General features: G+C 40.8%; 1 protein-coding gene across 1 annotated transcript in view; it reads right to left on the reverse strand.

The window, feature by feature from the left end:
- Positions 1-21,761, reverse strand: part of FMN2 (formin 2) — a 313,404-nt gene that overhangs the window by 212,409 nt on the left and 79,234 nt on the right. The window contains 2 exon segments of the mRNA XM_027094056.1: positions 7,821-7,876; positions 15,372-15,519. Coding sequence (XP_026949857.1) covers positions 7,821-7,876; positions 15,372-15,519 — 204 coding nt within the window.

Below are 21,761 nucleotides of genomic sequence, written 5' to 3' on the forward strand. Positions count from 1 at the left end.
TTGTATTGCCATAATTTCCCTCTTAGAACTGCATTTGCTGCATCCCATAGGTTTTGGGTCGTCATGTTTTCATTGTCATCTGTTTCTAGGTATTTTTTGACTTCTTCTTTGATTTCTTCAGTGATCTCTTGGTTATTAAGTAGTGTAGATTTTAGCCTCCAAGTGTGTGTATTTTTTACAGATATTTCCTGTAACTGATATCTAGCCTCATAGCATTGTGGTCAGAAAACATACTTGATATGCTTTCAATTTTCTTAAATTTACCAAGGCTTGATTTGTGACCCAAGATATGATCTATCCTGGAGAATGTTCCATGAGCACTTGAGAAGAATGTGTATTCTGTTGGTTTTGGATGGAATGTCCTATAAATATTAATTAAGTCCATCTTGTTTAATGTATCATTTAAAGCTTGTGTTTCCTTATTTACTTTCATTTTGGATGATCTGTCCATTGGTGAAAGTGGGGTGTTAAAGTCCCGTACTATGATTGTGTTACTGTCGATTTCCCCTTTTATGGCTGTTAGCCTTTGCCTTATGTATTGAGGTGCTCCTACGTTGGGTGCATAAATATTCACAATTGTTATATCTTCTTCTTGGATTGATCCCTTGATCATTATGTAGTGTCCTTCTTTGTTTGCTGTAATAGGCTTTATTTTAAGTCTATTTTATATGATATGAGAATTGCTACTCCTGCTTTCTTTGGATTTCCATTTGCATGGAATATCTTTTTCTATCCCCTCACTTTCAGTCTGTATGTGTCCCTAGGTCTGAAGTGTGTCTCTTGTAGACAGCAAATGTATGGGTCTTGTTTTTCTATCCATTTAGCCAGTCTACGTCTTTTGGTTGGAGCATTCAATCCATTTACATTTAAGGCAGTTATCGATATGTGTTCCTATTACCATTTTCTTAATCGTTTTGGGTTTGCTATTGTAGGTCTTTTGCTTCTCTTGTGTTTCCTGCTAAAGAAGTTCCTTTAGCATTTGCTGCAAAGCTGCTTTGGTGGTGTTGAAATCTCTTAGCTTTTGCTTCTCTGTAATGGTTTTATTTTCTCTGTTGAATTTGAATGAGATCCTTGCTTGGCAGAGTAATCTTGGTTGTAGGTTTTTCCTTCATCACTTTAAATATGTCCTGCCACTCCCTTCTGGCTTGCAGAGTTGCTGCTGAAAGATCAGCTGTTAACCTTATGGGATTCCCTTGTAGGTTATTTGTTGGTTTTCCCTTGCTGCTTTTAATATTTTTTCTTTGTATTTAATTTTTGATACTTTGATTAATGTGTCTTTGTGTGTGTCTCCTTGGATTTATCCTGTGGGACTCTCTGCGCTTAATGGACTTGACAATTTCTTTTCCCATATTAGTGAAGATTTCAACTATAATCCCTTCAAATATATTCTGAATCCCTTTCTTTTTCTCTTCTTCTCCTGGGACCCCTATACTTCAAATGTTGGTGCATTTAATATTGTCCCAGAGGTCTCTGAGACTGTCCTCAATTCTTTTCAGTCTTTTTTCTTTATTCTGTTCTCCAGTAGTTATTTCCACTATTTTATCTTCCAGGGCACTTATCCGTTCTTCTGCCCCAGTTATTCTGGTATTGATTCCTTCTAGAGAATATTTAATTTATTTATTGTGTTGTCCATCAGTGTTTATTTGCTCTTTAGTTCTTCTAGGTCTTTCTTATACATTTCTTGTATTTTCTCCATTCTATTTCTAACATTTTGGATCATCTTTACTATCATTACTTTGAATTCTTTTTCAGGTATACTGCCTATTTCCTCTTCATTTGTTAGGTCTGGTGGGTTTTTACCTTGCTCCTTCATCTGCTGTTTGTTTCTTTGTCTTCTAATTTTGCTTAACTTACTGTGTTTGGGGTCTCCTTTTTTGCATGCTGCAGGTTCGTAGTTCCCATTGCTTTTGGTGTCTGCCCCAGTGGCTAAGGTTGTTTCAGTGGGTTTTGTAGGCTTCCTGATGGAGGGAACTAGTGCCTGTGTTCTGGAGGATAAGGCTGGAACTGTTCTTTCTCGTGGGCAGGACCACGTCTGGTGGTGTGTTTCGGAGTGTCTGTGAACTTACTATGATTTCAGGCAGTCTCTCCGCTAGTTGGTAGGGTTGTGTTCCTGTTTTGCTAGTTGTTTGCCATAGTGTGTCCAGCACTGTAGCTTGCTGGTCCTTGAGTGGAGCTGGGTCTTAGCATTGAGATGGAGATCTCTGGGAGATTTTTCATCTTTCGATATTACATGGAACCAGGAGGTCTCTGGTGGACCAACGTCCTGAATTCAGCTCTCCCACCTCAGAGGCACAGACCTGATACTCGGCTGGAGCACCAAGACCCTGTCAGCCACACAGCACAGAAGAAAACGGAGACAATAAGAAAGTAAAAGAAAAATAAATAAATAAATAAAATAAAGTTATTAAAATAAAAAGTAAGTATAAAAAATTAAAAAGTAATAAAAAAGAAAGAATAGAAAAACTAAACCAAAAAACAAATCCACCAATGATAACAATTGCTAAAAACTATACTTAAAAAAAAAAAAAAAGACAGAACCCTAGGACATATGGTAAAAGCAAAGCTATACATACAAAACCACACAAATAAGCATACACATACACACTCACAAAAAGAGAAAAAGGAACAAAATATATATATCATTGCTCCCAAAATCCACCGCCTCAATTTTGGGATAATTCGTTGTCTATTCAGGTATTCCACAGATGCAGGGTACACCAAGTTGATTGTGGATATTTAATGCACTGCTCCTGAGGCTGCTGGGAGAGATTTCCCTTTCTCTTCTTTGTTCACACATCTCCTGGGGTTTGGCTTTGGATTTGGCCCCATCTCTGCCTGTAGGCCACCTGAAGGCATCTGTTCTTCACTCAGGACGAGGTTAAACTTGCAGCTGATTAGGTAGCTCTGACTCACTCAGACAGGGGAGAGGAAGAGGTACAGAATGCGGGGCAAGCCTGGAGCAGCAGAGGTCAGCGGGATCCCTATAATTGCACCAGCCTGAGGCGTGCCGTGTGTTCTCCCAGGGAAGTTGGCCCTTGATCATGGGACCCTGGCAGTGGTGGACTGTACAGGCTCCCAGGAAGGGAGGTGTGGATAATGACCTGTGCTTGCACACTGGATCCTTGATGGCTGAAGCAGCAACCTTAGTGTCTCATGCTCATCTCCCACGCCCGTCTCTGGAGCTCGTTTAGGTGGTGCTCTGAATCCCCTCTCCTCGTGCACCCCAAAAGAATGGTCTCTTCCCTCTTAGGAAGGTCCCAACTTTTTCCCAGATACCCTCCCAGCTAGCTGTGGCACACTAGCCCCCTTCAAGCTGTGTTCATGCAGCCAACCCCAGTCCTCTCACTGGGGTCTTACCTCCAAAGCTGGAGCCTCAGCTCCCAGCTGCCACCTGGCCCAGCAGGTGAGCAGACAAGCCTCTCGGGCTGGTGAGTGCTGGTCGGCACCGATCCTCTGTGTGGGAATCTCTCCGCTTTGCCCTCTGCACCCCTGTTGCTGTGCTCTCCTCTGTGGCTCCAAAGCTTCCCCCCCCCCCCGCCATCCCCTGTCTCCACCAGTGAAGGGGCTTTCTAGTGTGTGGAAACTTTTCCTACTTAACAGCTTCCTCCCACTGGTGCAGGTCCTGTCCCTATTCTTTTGTCTCTGTTTTTTCTTTTTTCTTTTGCCCTACCCAGGTAAGTGGGGAGTTTCTTGCCTTTTGGGAGGTCTGCGGTCTTCTGCCAGTGTTCAGTAGGTGTTCTGTAGGAGTTGTTCCATGTGTAGATGTATTTCTGATGTATTTGTGGAGAGGAAGGCAATCTCCATGTCTCACTCCTCCACCATCTTGAAGCTGCCTCTCTCTGGTCTATATTTTAGTTGCTCACTCATCTTGGAAATTGTGTGTGCTAGATTTATAATTAACACGTGAATGAATGTCACTTTTTGCCTTAGAGTTCAGTAGGAACATACGATTTTCCCCTAACCTTTGATATGTCTAATACATTCTCATGCAATTCAGGTGCCTTGTTTCTGTGTCTCCATCACTATTCCTTCAGAACTACGTTCCCCACACCTTTCTTTTGATCTGACCAATTCTGTTTCACTCTCTGAACTTGCCTCTGTCAAGACACAGGTGAGTAACCCTCAAGTGCCATCAACCAGGCCACCCCCCCTCGTTCATACACATTCCATGATTCGCTCCTAAATAAACATGTTTCTGAAACAAACAATAAATTGTAGTGAGTGGTCATTGTATAAAGAGCTTTAGAAAAGATACTCTACAAGGAGAACCAATAGAAAAGAATACTCAATTCCTCAATTAAGTTTGTAACCCAATTAGGCACTGAGAGGACTGGGGAGGACTGATCAGAGCAGGATCCTGGGGGAAGAGAATTAAGCCAATTTCAAAGGAGGTTAAAACTGGACTGAAATAGGATTTTGCCACTCACCTCAAATCATACACATTTTTCTGACTTTTGAGAATTTAGTTGCATACAACATATGTGGTAAGAAAGTTTTGATCTTGGTTAATTTATTTTCATTATCCAACACTTTGTAATAGACGTGGTTGTTTTCAATTAATCCATACCGTAAAGTGCAGGAAGACCCAACTTTCAATTGCTTTGATGTACCAATTCCTACCCCAAGCTAGTGTTTTCAAAGATCAAATTCTATTCTCTTTACCTTTCAACTAGTCCATTTACATCGGAAAGATGTTGAGAATTTTAGGAAAATACTTTGAAGCACACATTTTATATATAATTTCAAAATTATTATTATTAATTTAAAATTATTTATATAATTTAAAAATTAGTTTAAAACTGGGTGGTAACCACTTTAGCTAACATATATTAATATTTAACATAGGAGTAAATGTTTCTAGAGAATGTAATTGATATTTGGCTATTTATATATTGTAGAATACAAAAGGATTTACAGTTTAAATAGTATTTCAAATGCCAAAGAATAAAAAACAGAATTGAGACAGTTCTGTTTCGCTTTATGAAATAATTATTTAGATGCAGCAGATTTCAGAGCATATTACTTGAAATTAATCAGTAAGTGAGGTCTAAAGAAAGCAGTTTTGTTTTACAACTTCCTGATCCCACAAGACCATGGGTGACAACACTCAGGGGTGGCCACATGTCTCCCTCCACAGATGCAGAGGATCCCCGCACCTTCCACTCCTTCCAGCTGAGAAAAGGCTTTAGGAATCATGTGTTTTGTCTAGGGATATGGAGCTCTCAGAATTATTAATTACAGGCAGAGAGCAAAAGACAGAACCAATTCCGTAAATTCCAGCGTGCTTGGGTGGAGAGAACAGGTGCCTGGATGCACACCTAAAGAAAACCGAGAGCACAGGATGCACTTCACCTCTGTGGAGGGCCCCACTCTCTGCGTGCATAGCTTTCATCAGTCACACAGCAAACCCACAGGAAGCCCCCCACTTCCTCTGCAGGGGAAGCTCACAGACAGACTGCTCTCTAGTAACTAAGAGGCAAGGCGCGCTATGTAAAAAACAGAACTGTACTTTTTTTTTAAAGAGCAGTGAAGCACTGAAGTTAGTAAAATTGACACAATTTAGCAGAGTTAAACACGTGTCTGTGGCCTAATCAGCTTCAATCTATGCCTCTAAAACATATCTTGACATCAGTCTCTTATAAATGGTATAAATACAATAGAATAACTTAAAATAAACTTCTCACCTCATCCATTTGATGATTTTGGCATGAGATCGTATTAAACAGCTGCAGTTTGATTACACATGCAAAAGTCTAATTTTTGTCATAGTGGAGAGAACAGGAGGTATAAAGTCGAGCAGACCTACGTTCATACCATGGCTCTTACCCTTTATCAATTTTTGGTCTGAAGCAAGTTAACTCCTATAAACATCATTTTCTTATCAGTTAAATATGAATTATAATAGTTACTTTAAAGGGTTATTATAAGAATCACATAAGATAATGCAGTAAAAGAACAGGTGCACAGTCCATAGGTAATTAATTCTAGTTTCCTGAATCCCTTTTATGGTGGTTACTTTAGGCTCTTATGAAAGAGACACACATCATCTCAAAAACGAACCAGTCCCTAAGTAAACTTATGATAAAGAGTCACCAATTCCAAGAGTACATGATGTCATTACTGAGGGCTAGGCTTCAACTGCTTCCCAACAATCTTACCACCAAATTAATTTATTATATTTTCTATCTTCTAGACACTTCACTGGCAACAAGGAAATGAGAAGGTGTGAAATTTAAATCAATCTATTTCCCCTGTGAGTTTCCAAGCTGTAACATCAGATGTTTTAAAATCACCCAGTTCATCAGGTTTTCTGCTTATTATTGGTTCAGAGCTCATGAAACATAGAAAATCACTATAATTTTACACACATGAATATCTGCCTTGAATTATTCCAGCTGGAATCTTAATACACAAAGTAATGTTGTTGGTGTTTGGTCACCGTTGATAGTATAGAATACTTTTTGTCCAGGTTTTCTTTGGCATTATCAATATAACAGAGAATCCAGTAATATACGTCCTGGAAATAAGAACTAGAAAGATCTAACATATTATCACAGATCACAGCTTAGTCATGCCAAAAATAGCATTGCAAAAATAATGAGAAGATATTTTGAGGGCACTGTTTTTCTTAATTATTTCTCACTTTATTTCTCTTAACCTCTTTTCATTTTTCTTCATTGTATTCACTACTGGCTAATCATGTTAGCTAATCACAGTTAATGAACTACCAGCTCAGTCCACCAGGGCTCTTCAAGTGCCCCAGCCTGATGGAAGTCTCTGCTCTTAAAAAAAAAAAAAAAAAAAAAAGCAGCTGGGAAAACCTGTTTTATGACATTATCCTTAAGAGCATCTTTACTCTTATGAAAGTGAACAGAATAGCTATATTTCTGAAAAGCACCAGATAATTTATAAAACGAAGTTCTCAACCAATTTATATCCTTATTTATCCTCCAGGAGGAATAAACTTTCATGTATGATGCAGGGCTGCTTCTTTTAAAAAAGGAAGTCATTTTATACTTGGAAAAGTTCTCAAAAATCAACAGATTCTTTGATTTTACAGAGAAGAACACTATGTCCCAGATAGCCTGAGTATGTTGTCACAAACTGACCAGAAACTGACCTGGGCCTGAAACTCAGGAAGCAGCCGTCTCATTTTCTACTCAGATCCCACTCCAGAAAACACACTTCTTGATGGTAATTTCTAACACTAAGTTATTTTCAAAGGTAGAGTTAGGAGAATGTATAAATAAATTTTAAAAATGGTTTTATAACCAAAAAAGCAATTGCTAACCACAATTACTATTTCATATAAGTGTTTCCTATTTTTACAGGAAGTGCATTTTGGTGCAAGAAAAAAAGGCACAAAATGTGGCTTCTTTAGTAACAGAATAAGAAAGTTTCTGTGGAAATTAAACAGACACTAACTAATGTTTCATCCGCCAAAGCAACTTAAGAATATTATTTGGTTTTAGAAAAGCCCTGGCACATCTTATAAAAAATCATATCCACGTGACTCTTAGTGCAACCAGGCCCATCTCTATACAACACCTGAGCAGCCGCTGTTTCCTGATGGAGCCAGCACTTGTGGGCCCAGCTCTCCGGCAGGACATGGAACAACATGGATGCTGAGGAGTTTGTGCCCAGTGCCACTTCCAGGCTGATTTCCTTCACAAAGTCTAAATGAAAGAAAACCCCCTCCCACCTGACTGGAGTCCCCTGCAGGCTGAGAAACATGGCCACCTAGCTGGCTGGGCAGATGGAAAGATAAAGCAGAGGCAAATAAGAGAGGAAAGGGAGCTGACATCCTAATTAAATCTTACCTGCTGAGCAGCATCTGAATATTTTTTCGGAGTTTCTAAAACAGCAGATTGAGACTCTGGGTTGAAAAGGAAGAAGACAGGCAATATGTTAAAGAGCAAATTTTCCCATTTCTCTGATCACAAAATGAAACTAACTGTAATATACCTTCAACCATAATAAGCACAAAAACACCCAGGCTACCTTTCATAATAAGCATCCAAACACCCAGATTATACCTCCATGTTATGAGGACATGACTGCTTTTGAGTACATGTAACACACAAAATGACACACCCATGTCATTAGGTATTTTTTAAATTAGATTATCTCTACACCCTTCTTTACACATCAGTCATGATTATTTGTCTCAACTCCTAGTTTCTACTTTGTGCCATGAAGTATCTGCCAAGACATTCACTGTATTATTCACTTAAGTCTGTACAGTGACAGAAGCCAACTCCCCAGTCTGGAAGGGTGGGATCTTGGTTGCCTTACCTGACTATTGACAACTGACCTTCCACTCTCAGTGAGAGGTAATGAGTGCTCACCAAGAGGCAATGAGTAATTGTCATTTGAGAACCTACGGGACTGAAAATTCTTCATGCTGGAAAACCTAAGGGGTAACCAAGGCCATGTTTTCTTTTGTTTTCTAAGCTAGGGGATACTTTCCTCTAAGTGAAGCTTGCACGGGAGTTACATAAAAACCTAAGAGAGCTTCCAGGAATCCCCAGCGCTCTGTGGATGGGAGTCTGAGAACGACTCCCCTTGCCCATCCTGGGCATCTGTGGTGAGGAACCGAGGCCCCGACACAGTGGCTGGTGGTGAGACAAAGATGAGTCTGTCACCTGACCTTCACGCTGCCCCCTGCCCCCGACTGGCATGCAGACCAGACACCTGACAGCACACAGCTGTCGCTATGAGGGATACTTCAGACCTTCCCAATTCAGCAGCATTTTAGTATGTGACATGTATGTGACAATGCATAGAAAAAATAAAAGGCAGTCGTGGTTTAAATCGTACAACATATTGCTAAACTAAATTGAAAGTTCTCATTTCACTTGGATTAAAGCACCGTCTCCACCTGGGCCCACGGACCTCCTTCCACCTGCCTACACCCCAACCTCTCTGGCTCCACACCCGCTCACAGGGCTCTGGCCACACTGGCCTTCCTCACACCCTGTAACACGCCAGCCCCACTCTGGCCACAGGATGTCCAATGGGGGCAGGGCGAGAATGTCTGCCCCCGCCCCCACCCGCTCCGGGGAGCACCCCCGTGACCCCGCCCCCACCCGCTCCCGGGAGCACCCTGTTCCCTCTCTCTCTCCACAGTGTGGGTTCTCTAAGGAAAGCCTGCAGAATTCACTTGTTTGCCGACTTCACTCTCCCTTCGACTAAGTCAAACACTGTGAAGAAAGACTTCGTAGATTCTTTCTTAATGAATCCCCAGCATCCACAACAGTGCCCGGTGCACCGCAGATGTTTAAAATATGTGTTGAGTAGTTGTGGGAGGAGATGAAAGGAGAGATCAAAGAATGAAGAAACCATGGAAGCGAAGCAGGAGCCCCAGGAAAGTGGGCGCTGGGCCTGCACCTGAGCTGAGAGAACATCTTTCAGGACAAAATCACTGAGAACAGCAATGACATAATCACTCACCAACACGTGTCACCGTGGCAACAGAATATTAACAATGCAGGCCTTTTCCCAAATACTGCATTTCACTAAGTTAATCAAAACGTTTGTCTCTTACACTGACAAATTTCTACTCTGAACACAACACCAGAGTTGGCCAGTTTTGAAGAAGGAGCTTTAACATCAAAGCGAGGACAGTTAATATTAAAGCAAACCCAGAGTCCTGAATGCCTTTTGTTTTCTGCTCGTTTTCGTCACCTCCAAATCCTCCCAAACACAGGAGACTTGAGACAAAGTCCTGGGGCTTTGTACAGACTAGAACATTTTCTCTTCCTGTCTTTCTATGTAGATGGTGCAGGAAGAGCCCACAGGGTCTCCTGGGGGTGTCACGAATAGTTCTTTCCCTTAGAGACGCACGCAGGGTTTCCCAGCTTTTGTCTATAGCCCTAGACCTCGTGACCTGCCCAAAAAAGCAAACTTCTGGCTCTGATGGTAAAAAGAATGTGTACACCTCACCAGAACAATGAACTAGAAAGACTTATCAATATTGCAATGTTTTGATCACCTACACCTAAACTTTGAGTTTCTCTCTATCTAATTCAACGGCTACCTGAATTGAGTTCATTCTCCCACCCTCACCTCTTTCACTACACTTACTTCCTTGAATCAGTGTGTCATGACATCTAGGAGAAATTTATACGTCAAAATATTCTCTTCAAAATCGTAAGCTGTAGTACAGGAGTTCTAGAGGGTCAAGATGTTAAGGTGAAAGAAATGTATAGAATAACTATAAAGCCAGGGGAAAATGAACGAGAATAATCAAGAGAAGAAAGAAAAATAAAGGTCAAGGAGAAAGAAAATAGGGGAGAATAAAAGTAAGAAAGAGGAAAAAGAAGGAAGGGAAAGAGAAAGAGTAAAGAGAAGCATGAAAAATCGCAAAAAGCGCTGCCCGTAGAGGGAAGCCAGGGCCCGGGCTGCGCCCAGTGAGCTGCCTCTGAGCACCGGCCGAGTCGGGAGCCCGTGGGCAGGCAGGTAAGAAGCCCACTGGGTTCCAGCATCCTCAGAGCGACGACCCCTTGTGCGAACCCCCGGGCCCTCACCCCGACACCCTCCCCGCAGGGCCTGGAGCTTTCGGGAGCCCCTCCTCCTCAGCCCCGCGTCCGAAGACAGTCCAGACAGCCCCCTTCATCAACAGGACGGCTGCTTTCGGAGTGACCCAGGGAAGCTCTCAAGGGCACATCTTAACTGCCAACTCCTCCACTCACCTGCCCTAAGGATTAAGAAACTAGACTGGTTTTAAAATATTACTGTGAAGCAAAGTAGGAGAAATAACCTTCCTGACAAAACTTCAAATGTTCCATGTTTTTAAAGTTACCTCACAAACAGTTCTGGACTCCCCACAATTCCAAATATGTTCTAGAAATGATCTATCATCACAAATAAGCCTATGACTTATAAAACAAAACATATGTGGATGAGTTTTACATTTGTAGAGGGGACAGCAAGAAAAATAAGCAGGACATGACACTCTGGTAAGAAGGGAAAGTAAATCAAATCACCCCTTTAAATATACAAAATATGCCTTCTGAAAAATGAATTAAGAAATCTCCAAAAACTTACATTTTAGTGAGAAATGCACTTATATAAAATAACTAAATTATGCTTCTTTAATTCTATACATCAATTTGATTCAAATCTAGTCAATTTAATTGAAAGAGAATTCATTAAATTTCATTTAAATAGCATGACTTACGATTAGTGGCCTAACAAATGGTAGATGTCTTTACTTCTGGTATACCCTGTCCTTCCACAAATGAAGATGGGGTTATACATGTAATTTTCCTAAAAGGAGTCAACACTATTCTGCATATTTGATTATTTAATAGTCTGGATCTGCCCGTCATTGCCAACAAAGGTTGTCCACACATGGGCGTTAGCTTGCATATATAAGGGGGAAATGCAGGCTGATCAAAATAAAACTTAACATGGAGAATCATTTCCAGGAGACACAGTTGATCTCTTCTAGAGCATTTTATTCCTTGAGAGACGAATGCCATCAAACATCCCCCGGCCCCTTACAGAATCTCTGCTTTACCTCAAGTGAACATGTGTTAAAGCATTGGGACAGACCTGGAAATAGGGTCAGGATGCTGTTATTTGCATTTCATCCCACAGAATCTCCTTTATTAAGAACCAGTAGAAAGCCTTCTTTTGGATACTAGAGGACAGCAAAGTTGTCCTTCTGGGACTGTTGCTTTTCATTTCACAGACACACAAGGCGTGATACAGACTTGTTTCCACTTCCCTTCTACCTTAAACCCAAGGCATAAATTTCAACTACCTTTAAAAACTGCCAAGTCCTTCTGAAATACACTTCAGGATGCTAGTTCACCCTAGCCTCATTTTATTGCCCCATCCTAAATTCCTTTCAGTTTTGTTTTGTTTTGTTTTTTTATTTTTTTTAATTTTTTTTATTTTGGGGTTTCTGTTTTTTTTTTTAACATCTTTATTGGGGTATAATTGCTTTACAATGGTGTGTTAGTTTCTGCTTTATAACAAAGTGAATCAGTCATACATAAACATATGTTCCCATATGTCTTCCCTCTTGCATCTCCCTCCCTCCCACCCTCCCTATCCCACCCCAATTCCTTTCAGTTTAATCTGTTTTCCTTTGTAATCCTCTTGTACACCTCACATACTCATAAGCTGCTCAGATCATTTTTTTGAAGCCAAGGTGGGTTACCATTCTTTCAGCCAGCATGTAAACAGATATTTTAAGATTTCTACACAAAAAGCTTGTCGTGTTTCTAACAGCTCTCCTTCCATATTTTCCTCCAGGATTTTTTGTGTCCAGAACTGCCTTTCTAAAATAAGTCCTCCATTCACTCTCTTGATCATTCACATTTTTAAAGGAAGATAAGGGCCTTGATTTTCCAAAGACACACCAAGAATGATCAAGTCTCTGTTCACACCTAGACATCTTGACCCTGTTCTTCACACATTCAAAACTAAAGTTAATTCTCTCTTTGTGTAAATCTATCGAATAACTTTTGAAGCTTGGTAGTGAGCCCCTAAAATGGTCCTCAAGCTGTTTCAGCACACCGCCTTCCATCAGATACTTGCATTCATATGCTGAGTAGATATTTTATTTATTTTTATCTTTTTCAACAAAAGGTCTTCATTTTTTCACTCAAATATTTAAGTATATAATAGGTGTCCAAAGGTCTTGAAACGTCAGGAGTCTACACAAAAGACAGATATGTAGAGACAGAAAAATTACATATCTAAATAATCCACATGATAGAGATATGAATAAAATGCCACGGGGCTCTAGAAGAAAGAACCACTGTGGCAGGGAGGTGGGTTATATCAATTAAGTGAAGGAAAATGAAGAGAGTAAAGAGAAAGAGAAAACAAGGTAAGTAAAAAGTTTTCTTCTTATTACAATTTCCGCCACAAACTTCTGGAGCAAGCACATTGCTTCCCAACTTCCCTTCCAGCCTTGTCCTTCCAGGAAACATTCTACAGACTTCAGACAGTCAGGCTCCACTGTGGAGGCAATGTAGACAGGCTGCAGGGAACAGGCTGGGAGCCGAAGATTCCCAGGAATCCACAGCCCTCGAGGCTTCACCGCAGCCTCTGCACTCAGACTCACATAGCAGAGGGTCCGTTTCTACATCAATAGGTGAAGGTGGAGAAAAACCCGTTTCACAAAATGGATCATGGAAAAACAAAAGTGAGTTTTCCGAGAAAGGCAGCACCACGAATCTGAATTAGCCAGACATGTGGAGTAGTAACCAGTGTGGAGAAGAGCCGAAAGGGGAAAAAAAAGAAAAACCAAGTTGGCAATTTTTTAAGACGGAACCACAAGTCTTTCTTCTTCAAAAAGAAAAAAAGTCATTGAGCTCTTTAAGTCAAAACTGAGAGGGACCAGATGCTGCAAACAGTGATTTTAGCCGTGACACCCTTGCACCAATCACAGTCAAGTGCACTGGAAATAGTTTATCACTTTTAATAATCACATTATCGAAGACTACAATTCACACCTATTTTTTTTAAAACAGTAGACTCGATGCACAGTTTTTACTACATTATCTACATTCTCACTCTTACAACTGACTGCTTGCCTACGACAGGGAAGGTGAATGCCCCAGAATGAGAATGCCCCATGGATTCACAGCAAGAAAAGTTTAGAAGGGCCATTAGACAATTTGGACAAAACACCTGTTGGGCTATTGGGTTTAAAACAGATCAATTGGAGAAAAACAAGTCACTACATTAAACTATTTTCTACTTACCTCCATCATCCTCTTCAAGAAGGCATATTTTAAAAGGAGACAAGTTGTTATATTAAAAATTGCTGCTCTGGCATTTTGCAAGCTACATCAAATAATGAAGAAAAAACTAGGTTACAAACTTCCTGACATCAATTCCGACTATCATCTCCTACCAAACTAAAATTCAGATGATCACTAATTAACTTTCCACCTAGTGTTCCTCCAGTATACAATAAAATCAGTAACATAAAATGTTTCAGTTAAAATTGAGAGAAGTAGACACACTAGGGAAGAAAAAAATGAAAACATCATCTTAATCAATGATGTAAAACACAAGATATGAACAACTGTTAAAATAACTCATTGAAATTGACCGATTCTACTATATCTACACCTAGTTATTTCCTAACCAGTAAGTAATTTTTAACATAAACAAATAAAATAGTGTATTTAATGGGATCATTATTTTAGTTATATGCTTTTCCTTTTAAAACTAAATTTGCTTTTATGTGCTTGTTTTTTTCATGTGTTATTATGTCAGCACCCCCTCGTCTCTGAAGGTCTACCTTGGCCCTTGATCAACTGTTCTCTGCACCACAGGAAACTCAGAGCCCTACACAGAACACATGTCCTACATTGCATCTCTTGTATGTGGTTCATTTCAGGGAGTATAGTCCACCAAGTAAACACTAAGCAGTGTTTCAAAAGCATCAGACAGTGAAAGGGGGACATGCAGCATTAGGTGTGGGCCCCCATTAAGTGCCTCAGTGCAAAGAAGAAACAGGTAAATGCATCGCTCCAGGACTGGGAGAAAAACAGAGGTTATAAGCACTAGGCCCCTCTGCATACCTTTGGGCAGGAGCCTAGAATAAAGTCCCTGACAGTGTGGGTCATTGTTGGCTTTAAAGGGAGCTCATGAGTTAGATAATGATAAACAACCAAATTCCATAAAAACATTGTTACAAAAATAGGATTCTTAATTCAATACAATAAATACAAAGTGCTTTCCTAGCTTCAGGCTCCATATAAAGCTGACATTAATCTCATGTTACCTTCAAAATACTTCAAAAATAACACAAAATATTTTAGGATGACACAAGAGACAAAGAGAAAAAAAACCAAAAGGAAATATTTTTTAGAAAAATATTACATCTGAACACTGAACAATTTTTTTAATTACTTAAAATTTAGATTTAGTAAAACATGTTTCTCTATTTTGCCTCTGTCAGTTATCTCTGAAGGCAAAGAAAAAAACGAAGAAAAGTTCAAAGAAAGCAGTAAGGGAAGAGACAGGGGAAAGAGGTATGGTGGCCACCACCTTTGAAGCCAGTAGGCAGAAAGTTCCTTTCCGAGCTCTCAGCCCATGAGGAGTGTGCAGCTTCCCCGGGGTTGGTGGCCACAGCAGGACCCCGAAGCAGTGGTTCTCGGACTTTATACACACTGTGGTAACTGGACAACCCAGGGTCCCGTTCCCCAGGACTCAGCAGCCTTGAAGATGGGGCATAAGAATTTTCAATTTAACAAGCTTCACAGTGATTTAGCTTGAGATATATGCAGATTATAATCTAAGAAATACTTGAAGGGAAACCCAGACTCAATACCCAGTAGGTACTGCACAGTTATTCGATGTTACTTTCAGAATATTAACTCTTCCCGGGGCCCTACCTGTGTCAGCATCCTTGGGCCTGTGTTCTTCATCAGGCGGTTTAGATGGTGGCCAAGCAGCTGGGACTCTCCTGGGAAACTGCCCTTCTATATAATCCAGTGAGTGTGTAGGTTGACTAACTGCAGCCCAGGTGTAAAGTTGATCTTGCTATATTTCAAAAAAAAAAAAAATAATAAGCTATTTTAATTCAATCATGAAAAAATGGAGTCTTCTTGATTGATAGTTGCAACATCATTTCTATCATAAACATACGTGTGGTGTGCATATATATACATGCAAACATCCATAAAACATTAAACAGCATTTTATACAAGTCAGTGTAGATTCATCACATAAATACTCCTTCTCACGGTCTTCTCATTTTCATAACCATACCTGTTGCAAATTCTATTCTACGGTAAGATTTAAGTCTCTGTCTTTGGGGGTAGGAGGCCATGTGGGCCTACATGTAATTACAAGGTCAGAAAACCCACTCAATCACAGAGCCCCCTGATGAGGCATCTTCAATGCACTGGAATACGATGTCCCTTTGAAATCTGTTTAAACACTTGTGGCAAGGTCAGAGAACAGGCAGTGCTGGGCACGAAGGACCATAACAGCTTCCTCACCTTCAAGAGTAGGAAGCCCAGGAAACTGATTATCATGGTTCCAGGTTGGGGACTGTTTGGGAGACAAACTATGAAAAAAAAAAGGTAAATGAACCTGCCAAGAAAAAAAGAACTGGGCAGGGATCTGGCAAAGAAAGCTCTTCCCAGCTGCAGACCAACAGAATCCAGACAGAATGAGAAGCAGGCTCATAACTACACCTCGTGCCAGGAAGCCAAGTGGGAACCTCACAAAAGACGCCACACCAAGGCCCGTGAACACCTTGCGAAACTGCCCGCTAGGATTTCAGGGTCACAGCTGCTTCAGGACACAGGCTTGCAATGTACACAAGCCCTGGGTTCTCTTCGTGACGTCTTCCTTCCTTACAGGTATATTTCCCTAAACCTTTTGATCAACATAAAAAGTAAAGCCGAGAGAATAACAAAAAACATGCTGTAACCACCATGCTGAAATTGTGAACTTGAGTGAATGGATGGAGAGGCACTGATATTTCTGTAATTTGTTTAACAAGTTAATTTAAGAACTTCATAAAATATTCTTCAGTGTCAACAGTAAAATAACAATGTATAGATCATTTAGTTTAAACTTCACCTTTAGGGACAGTCACTGGCCCTAACTGAGAACTCAGATTCCTGGGTCAGTGGTATTGAATTGGAAGGGTCCCGATGCAGACCTGGCCAGCATTTCAGCCAGTCACATCTTTCAAGTATTCATACCTTGACTGACACCAAAGACTCTGCTATTTGGCCTACTGAATATTAAAAGTAGCTTTTCCAGCACTGTTGACAATAGCCAAATCATGGAAACAACCTAAATGTCCATCAACGGATGAATGGATAAAGAAGATGTGGTACATATATACAATGGAATATTACTCAGCCATAAAAAGCAACGAAATAATGCCATTTGCAGCAACAAGGACAGACCTAGAGATTATCATACTAAGTGAAGAAAGTCAGAAAGATAAAGACAAATATCATATATCACTTATATGTGGAATCTAAATCTAAATGAACTTATCTATGAAACAGAAACAGACTCATAGACAAAGAGAACACACTTGTGGTTGCCAAGGGGGAGGGGAGTGGGGGAGGGATGGATTGGGAGTTTGGGGTTGGTAGATGCAAACTATTACATTTAGAATGGATAAACAACAAGGTCCTACTGTATAGCACAGGGAACTATACTGAATATCCTGTGATAAACTATAATGGAAACTAATATAAAAAAAAGGTCTATATGTGTATAACTGACATTGCTATACAGCAGAGATGGGCACAACACTGTAAATCAACAATACTTTAGTTAAAAAAAAAGTAGCTTTTCATTGGCAAAATGAGTGGTTTAATTAGCGTGATATTAGAAATGAGCTCTCATTGGTAAAATAAAGGAATCCAATGAATATGGACCAGCAGAAACATCAGACATCATTCTTACAAGAACAAGGTAAGACATGGGCAAGGGGCGAGGTCAAGGCTCGATGCCCTGACGGTGCTGCATCCAGCGCTGATCTAGGAAGCAACTCCCAGGCTGTCGGCAACCACTCGGCACAGAATCCTGCCGTCCTCGTGTCCATATCACCTGAACCTTCCATGTAAGGAGCAGTCAAGCACTCGCTGCCAGGGGAGCAAGAGGTATGTTTCCTAAAAGGGGAACTCTGACTTAGCGTCACCATCCTAATAGTAAACCCACTCAGCCTTGGACTTCATCTGCTCCATATAAAAGAGGCAGCACCAGCAGCTAGGGGGACAAATGTTTGCACTCAGGATTTCATCGCTCATTGAAAAACGAAGCTTGCTACAAGCACTCTGCAAATGCCAGAACAGCCCGGCCAGTCCTGCAGTCTTTCAGCCCCACCCCAGGACTGGAATACATTACAGCTCTGTGATGACAAAACCTCTCCTTCATCGTGTGGCTCCACGAGGAGAGAAGAAGCAACCACAAAGCTCTTGCATGGCTCTTTAACATCTACAGAACCAGATGTCAACTCTTTGACCTGTCGTTTAAGTTTTTCTATATTCCTCCCATTCATCCTCCCAGATTCATCTCCCCGCATTTCCTAAATCAAGCTCCACTCCACTAGAAGGTCCCACTTAGCCTCCCCACCCATGGAATCTAACCGATGATTAAGTCTAGCTGGGGTATGCCCTCCCCACTCCCAAGTCACAGCTCCGACAGGACGCCGGCCACCCCTTATGTTGACAGCTACCAGCACGTGATCCACATCAGTGACCGAACACGGTCTTGAATGTAGCTCGTCACCCCTCAACTGCCTGAACTCCTTCAGCACATGAGATGTGTACACAAGTTCTGTAAATCTCCCCAAGCACTTGAGAATATTAAGACGACTCCATAAAAGCCACTTAATGTCTACTGAATTAATGAATTTGTCAGATAAAAGGAGAAAACAAAAGAGATGGTTTGTCAACATGAGCAGCAGCTGGAGCTAGGGATCTCATTTTCTTCATTTGCTTATTAACAAGGTACCAGAAGGGTATTTCGTGTGCATCAAATGGAAAACAAAGGTATCAAGTGATCCATTATATCTAAACCTATTCACAACTATACCATATAAAGAAACATATGGAGCAGATAAAACTCCTAGGATATAATCAGTGCTGTACCCCAGACAAATCTCATAACTTCATGAGGCCTCAGTGTTCTCACCAGTAATTCAGGAAAACTGCCTGCTCTTGTCTTTTTCGCAGGACTGGAGTGAGACGGGTGCAAACACCATGTGGAAAGAGCTATGAAAACCACATGGTGTGATTCAAGTATAAGCACCACGACTACTACTTGTTTTGATTTTTTAAATCTATGTTTCATTAGAATAATCACACATTTCCTGTATTTTAAAAAGTCCTTTTAGAGGAATTAAATATTGTCATCAAATGTACACAACACCATGTGGTTGTTGAACCAGCACGAAATCTTTGCTATATTTTGAGAATCTAGGTGAGCAAAGTGTAGTCGGCAAAGTTCCCTTGGCATTTGTGCTGATTGTCACTAAGTTTTGAATTCAATTAACAACCGCCCTGTGGCATTTCCTCAACCATCCACCCATGCCTTTTTCTCTGTTGTATTTCTGTTTAACCTTTCAGACATGTATGTGTTATTTTCCCAAGTAGAATATGCAAGCTTCCTGCCACCAGTCACCAACCACATCCTATACCCCTTGTTTTCCACCGGTTTTATTCTGTATACATAACAGACACACAATGAGTATTAAGGAATTGGAAGAGTCAAGATCAATAAAAGTGTCTTTTAACAAATTACACCATAGTTTTATATGAGTTAAAACAGGAACACTTTTCCCTGACACTACTCCACCGCCTTAAATTCTTAACGTCTGTTTTTATTTTTGTTGAACTGGATCATTTATTCCTATTAAAGAAAACAAATACATGCTTTCAACCCTAGGCAGATCAGAATATGTAAAATCACAACCCAAAAGTGGCATAAACAGGCCACAACCTAGTGATCCCAAAAAAGAAAACAGTTTCTTTCAGCAGATATTTCCCCATCTTTTAACTGGCCTATAAATAATAACCCCCCAAATAATTCAGAGCTGCAATTCACAAAGAGTTTATTTCAAAGGGCCCACTAGAAAATTGTAGCAACTGAAGTGAGGCATTCTAAGAGTGCTTTGTTGAAACTGCTGCAGTCAAGATGAGGATTTGGTTGTCACCTTATGATAATATTTAGTAACGTTTCTGTTAACCGTGCCTTCACTCTGTGCATGGGGGAGGATCTAGATTACTCCCTGAGAGGTGTGGCCGCCCTTCCTATGACACTCCTAGGACATGTCAGTGTGTGGCCATGGGCTGCCCTGCATGTGGGAACAATCCTAGTCTGGGCTCTTCACCTCCTCAGGTCTCAGCACTGCCTCAGCTCCACTGTCTGTCTTTCAAGGCCAAAAGGTGTCTATTTGAGTGGTAAATACAGTCCGTGTATCCCAGACATCCCAGCAAGTGCATTCTCCTAACAAACATCGAAAGTTTGACTGAGGGCAACAAAAGTAGAAAATTGCCAAGAAGTACGGCACACGACCATTTCTTTACATGCACGCTATTCATCCCTAGAGTATAGAGAAAAATCTGTGTCAGGCCAGCAGACGGCTCTCAGCCTGCACCTGGTCACACTAGCCTCAAGAACTGCTCCAGCCAGCTGAGCCTGGGCGTGACCACTAAGAACAATACAGCAGGCCCTCAGAGAGTACACGGAGGGTGTGTCCATCCCCTTCCATAGCACTCTCAGGAGAAGGGTTCTGAGGATCAAAGGTCTCATCTTGGAACTTTACAGCTTCATTTGAGGAATTAAATACCTGGATGGTACTGAGTTTATTTGTGCTTTGTTAATGCCATGGACGCGATGTGTTTTTTGTTCTGGCTATTGGAAAATCTGAAATAGGTATATGGCCCACATGCCACGTGTTTTCCAGTTCCAGAATGTATGCTTCTGATTAGCCTCATTCCTACCTCCATTTACGTTCCCCCCCGCAGCTCAGTTTTGTCTTTTTTTTTTTTCTTTTCTGCACTCATGGCTGAATTTTACTATTTTACCATATCTTACTTTTCTTACTAATCATTGTAAATACCGTTTGGAATAAGGTGGTGGTGAACACATTATTAATGTTAGGGGATTGGTGGAAAATCCATTTATCTACTTTAACTCATTTGAACATTTTGTGACTGGAAGGATAAAACAGTAGATGCACTGAGAGTAGACTGAACTGTACTCACAGTATTTTGGTTTGCATTGATCATTTAATTGTTAAAAAACAACAGCAAACTATACAGATTCGTTTTGAAAAAGGGGAGATAAAAAACAATAAATAATCAATACTATACACAACAGCATCCACTGGGTGTAATATTTTCTAATCTTTCTTTTAATATATTCTACAGCTGTAATCATACTGCACATGATTTCATACTAACATAGTGTAGACTTTGTAAACTATTGCATCATTTTCAAACTGATAATTTACATTTTTGCCACAATCATGACACAGTTAATATTATACTGTAGCCATTTAATCAGCTCTTGACAGAACATGTGAATGTGACTTCCCAAAGCACCCCTGGTTCATAATTAAATAAGAAATTACAACCCTGGAAGAGGACACTGACCCTTGAACAATGTGGGTTTGAATTGAGAGGGTGCACTTACATGGGGTTATAAATACTGCCATGCTCCACGGTCTGTGTCTGATTGAATCTGCACATAGACAGGAACCACAGATATGGGGCCGGGAAGATCCCACATGCCACAGAGCAGCTGGGCCCGTGAGCCATGGCCGCTGAGCCTGTGCGTCTGGAGCCTGTCCTCCGCAACGGGAGAGGCCACAACAGTGAGAGGCCCGTGTACCGCAAAAAAAAAAAAAGAAGACCTAAATAGACATTTCTCCAAAGAAGACATACAGATGGCCAATGGGCACATGAAAAGATGCTCCACATCACTAATCATTAGAGAAATGCAAATCAAAACTACAATGAGGTACCACCTCACACCAGTCAGAACGGCCATCATCAGAAAGTCTGCAAATAACAAATGCTGGAGAAGGTGTGGAGAAAAGGGAAACCGCCTGCACTCTTGATGGGAATGTAAGTTGTGCAGCCACTTTGGAGAACAGTATGGAGGTTCCTTAAAAAACTACAAACAGAATTATCATATGATCCTGCAATCCCACTGCTGAACATGTATCCGGAGAAAACTCTAATTCAAAAAGATACATGCACTCCTATGTTCAGAGCAGCACTATTTACAACAGCCAAGAAATG

This window comes from Aethalodelphis obliquidens, unplaced genomic scaffold (assembly GCF_003676395.1).
Source record: "Aethalodelphis obliquidens isolate GAN/ISIS:26980383/991018 unplaced genomic scaffold, ASM367639v1 scaffold87, whole genome shotgun sequence".
NCBI classification, from domain to species: Eukaryota; Metazoa; Chordata; class Mammalia; order Artiodactyla; family Delphinidae; genus Aethalodelphis; species Aethalodelphis obliquidens.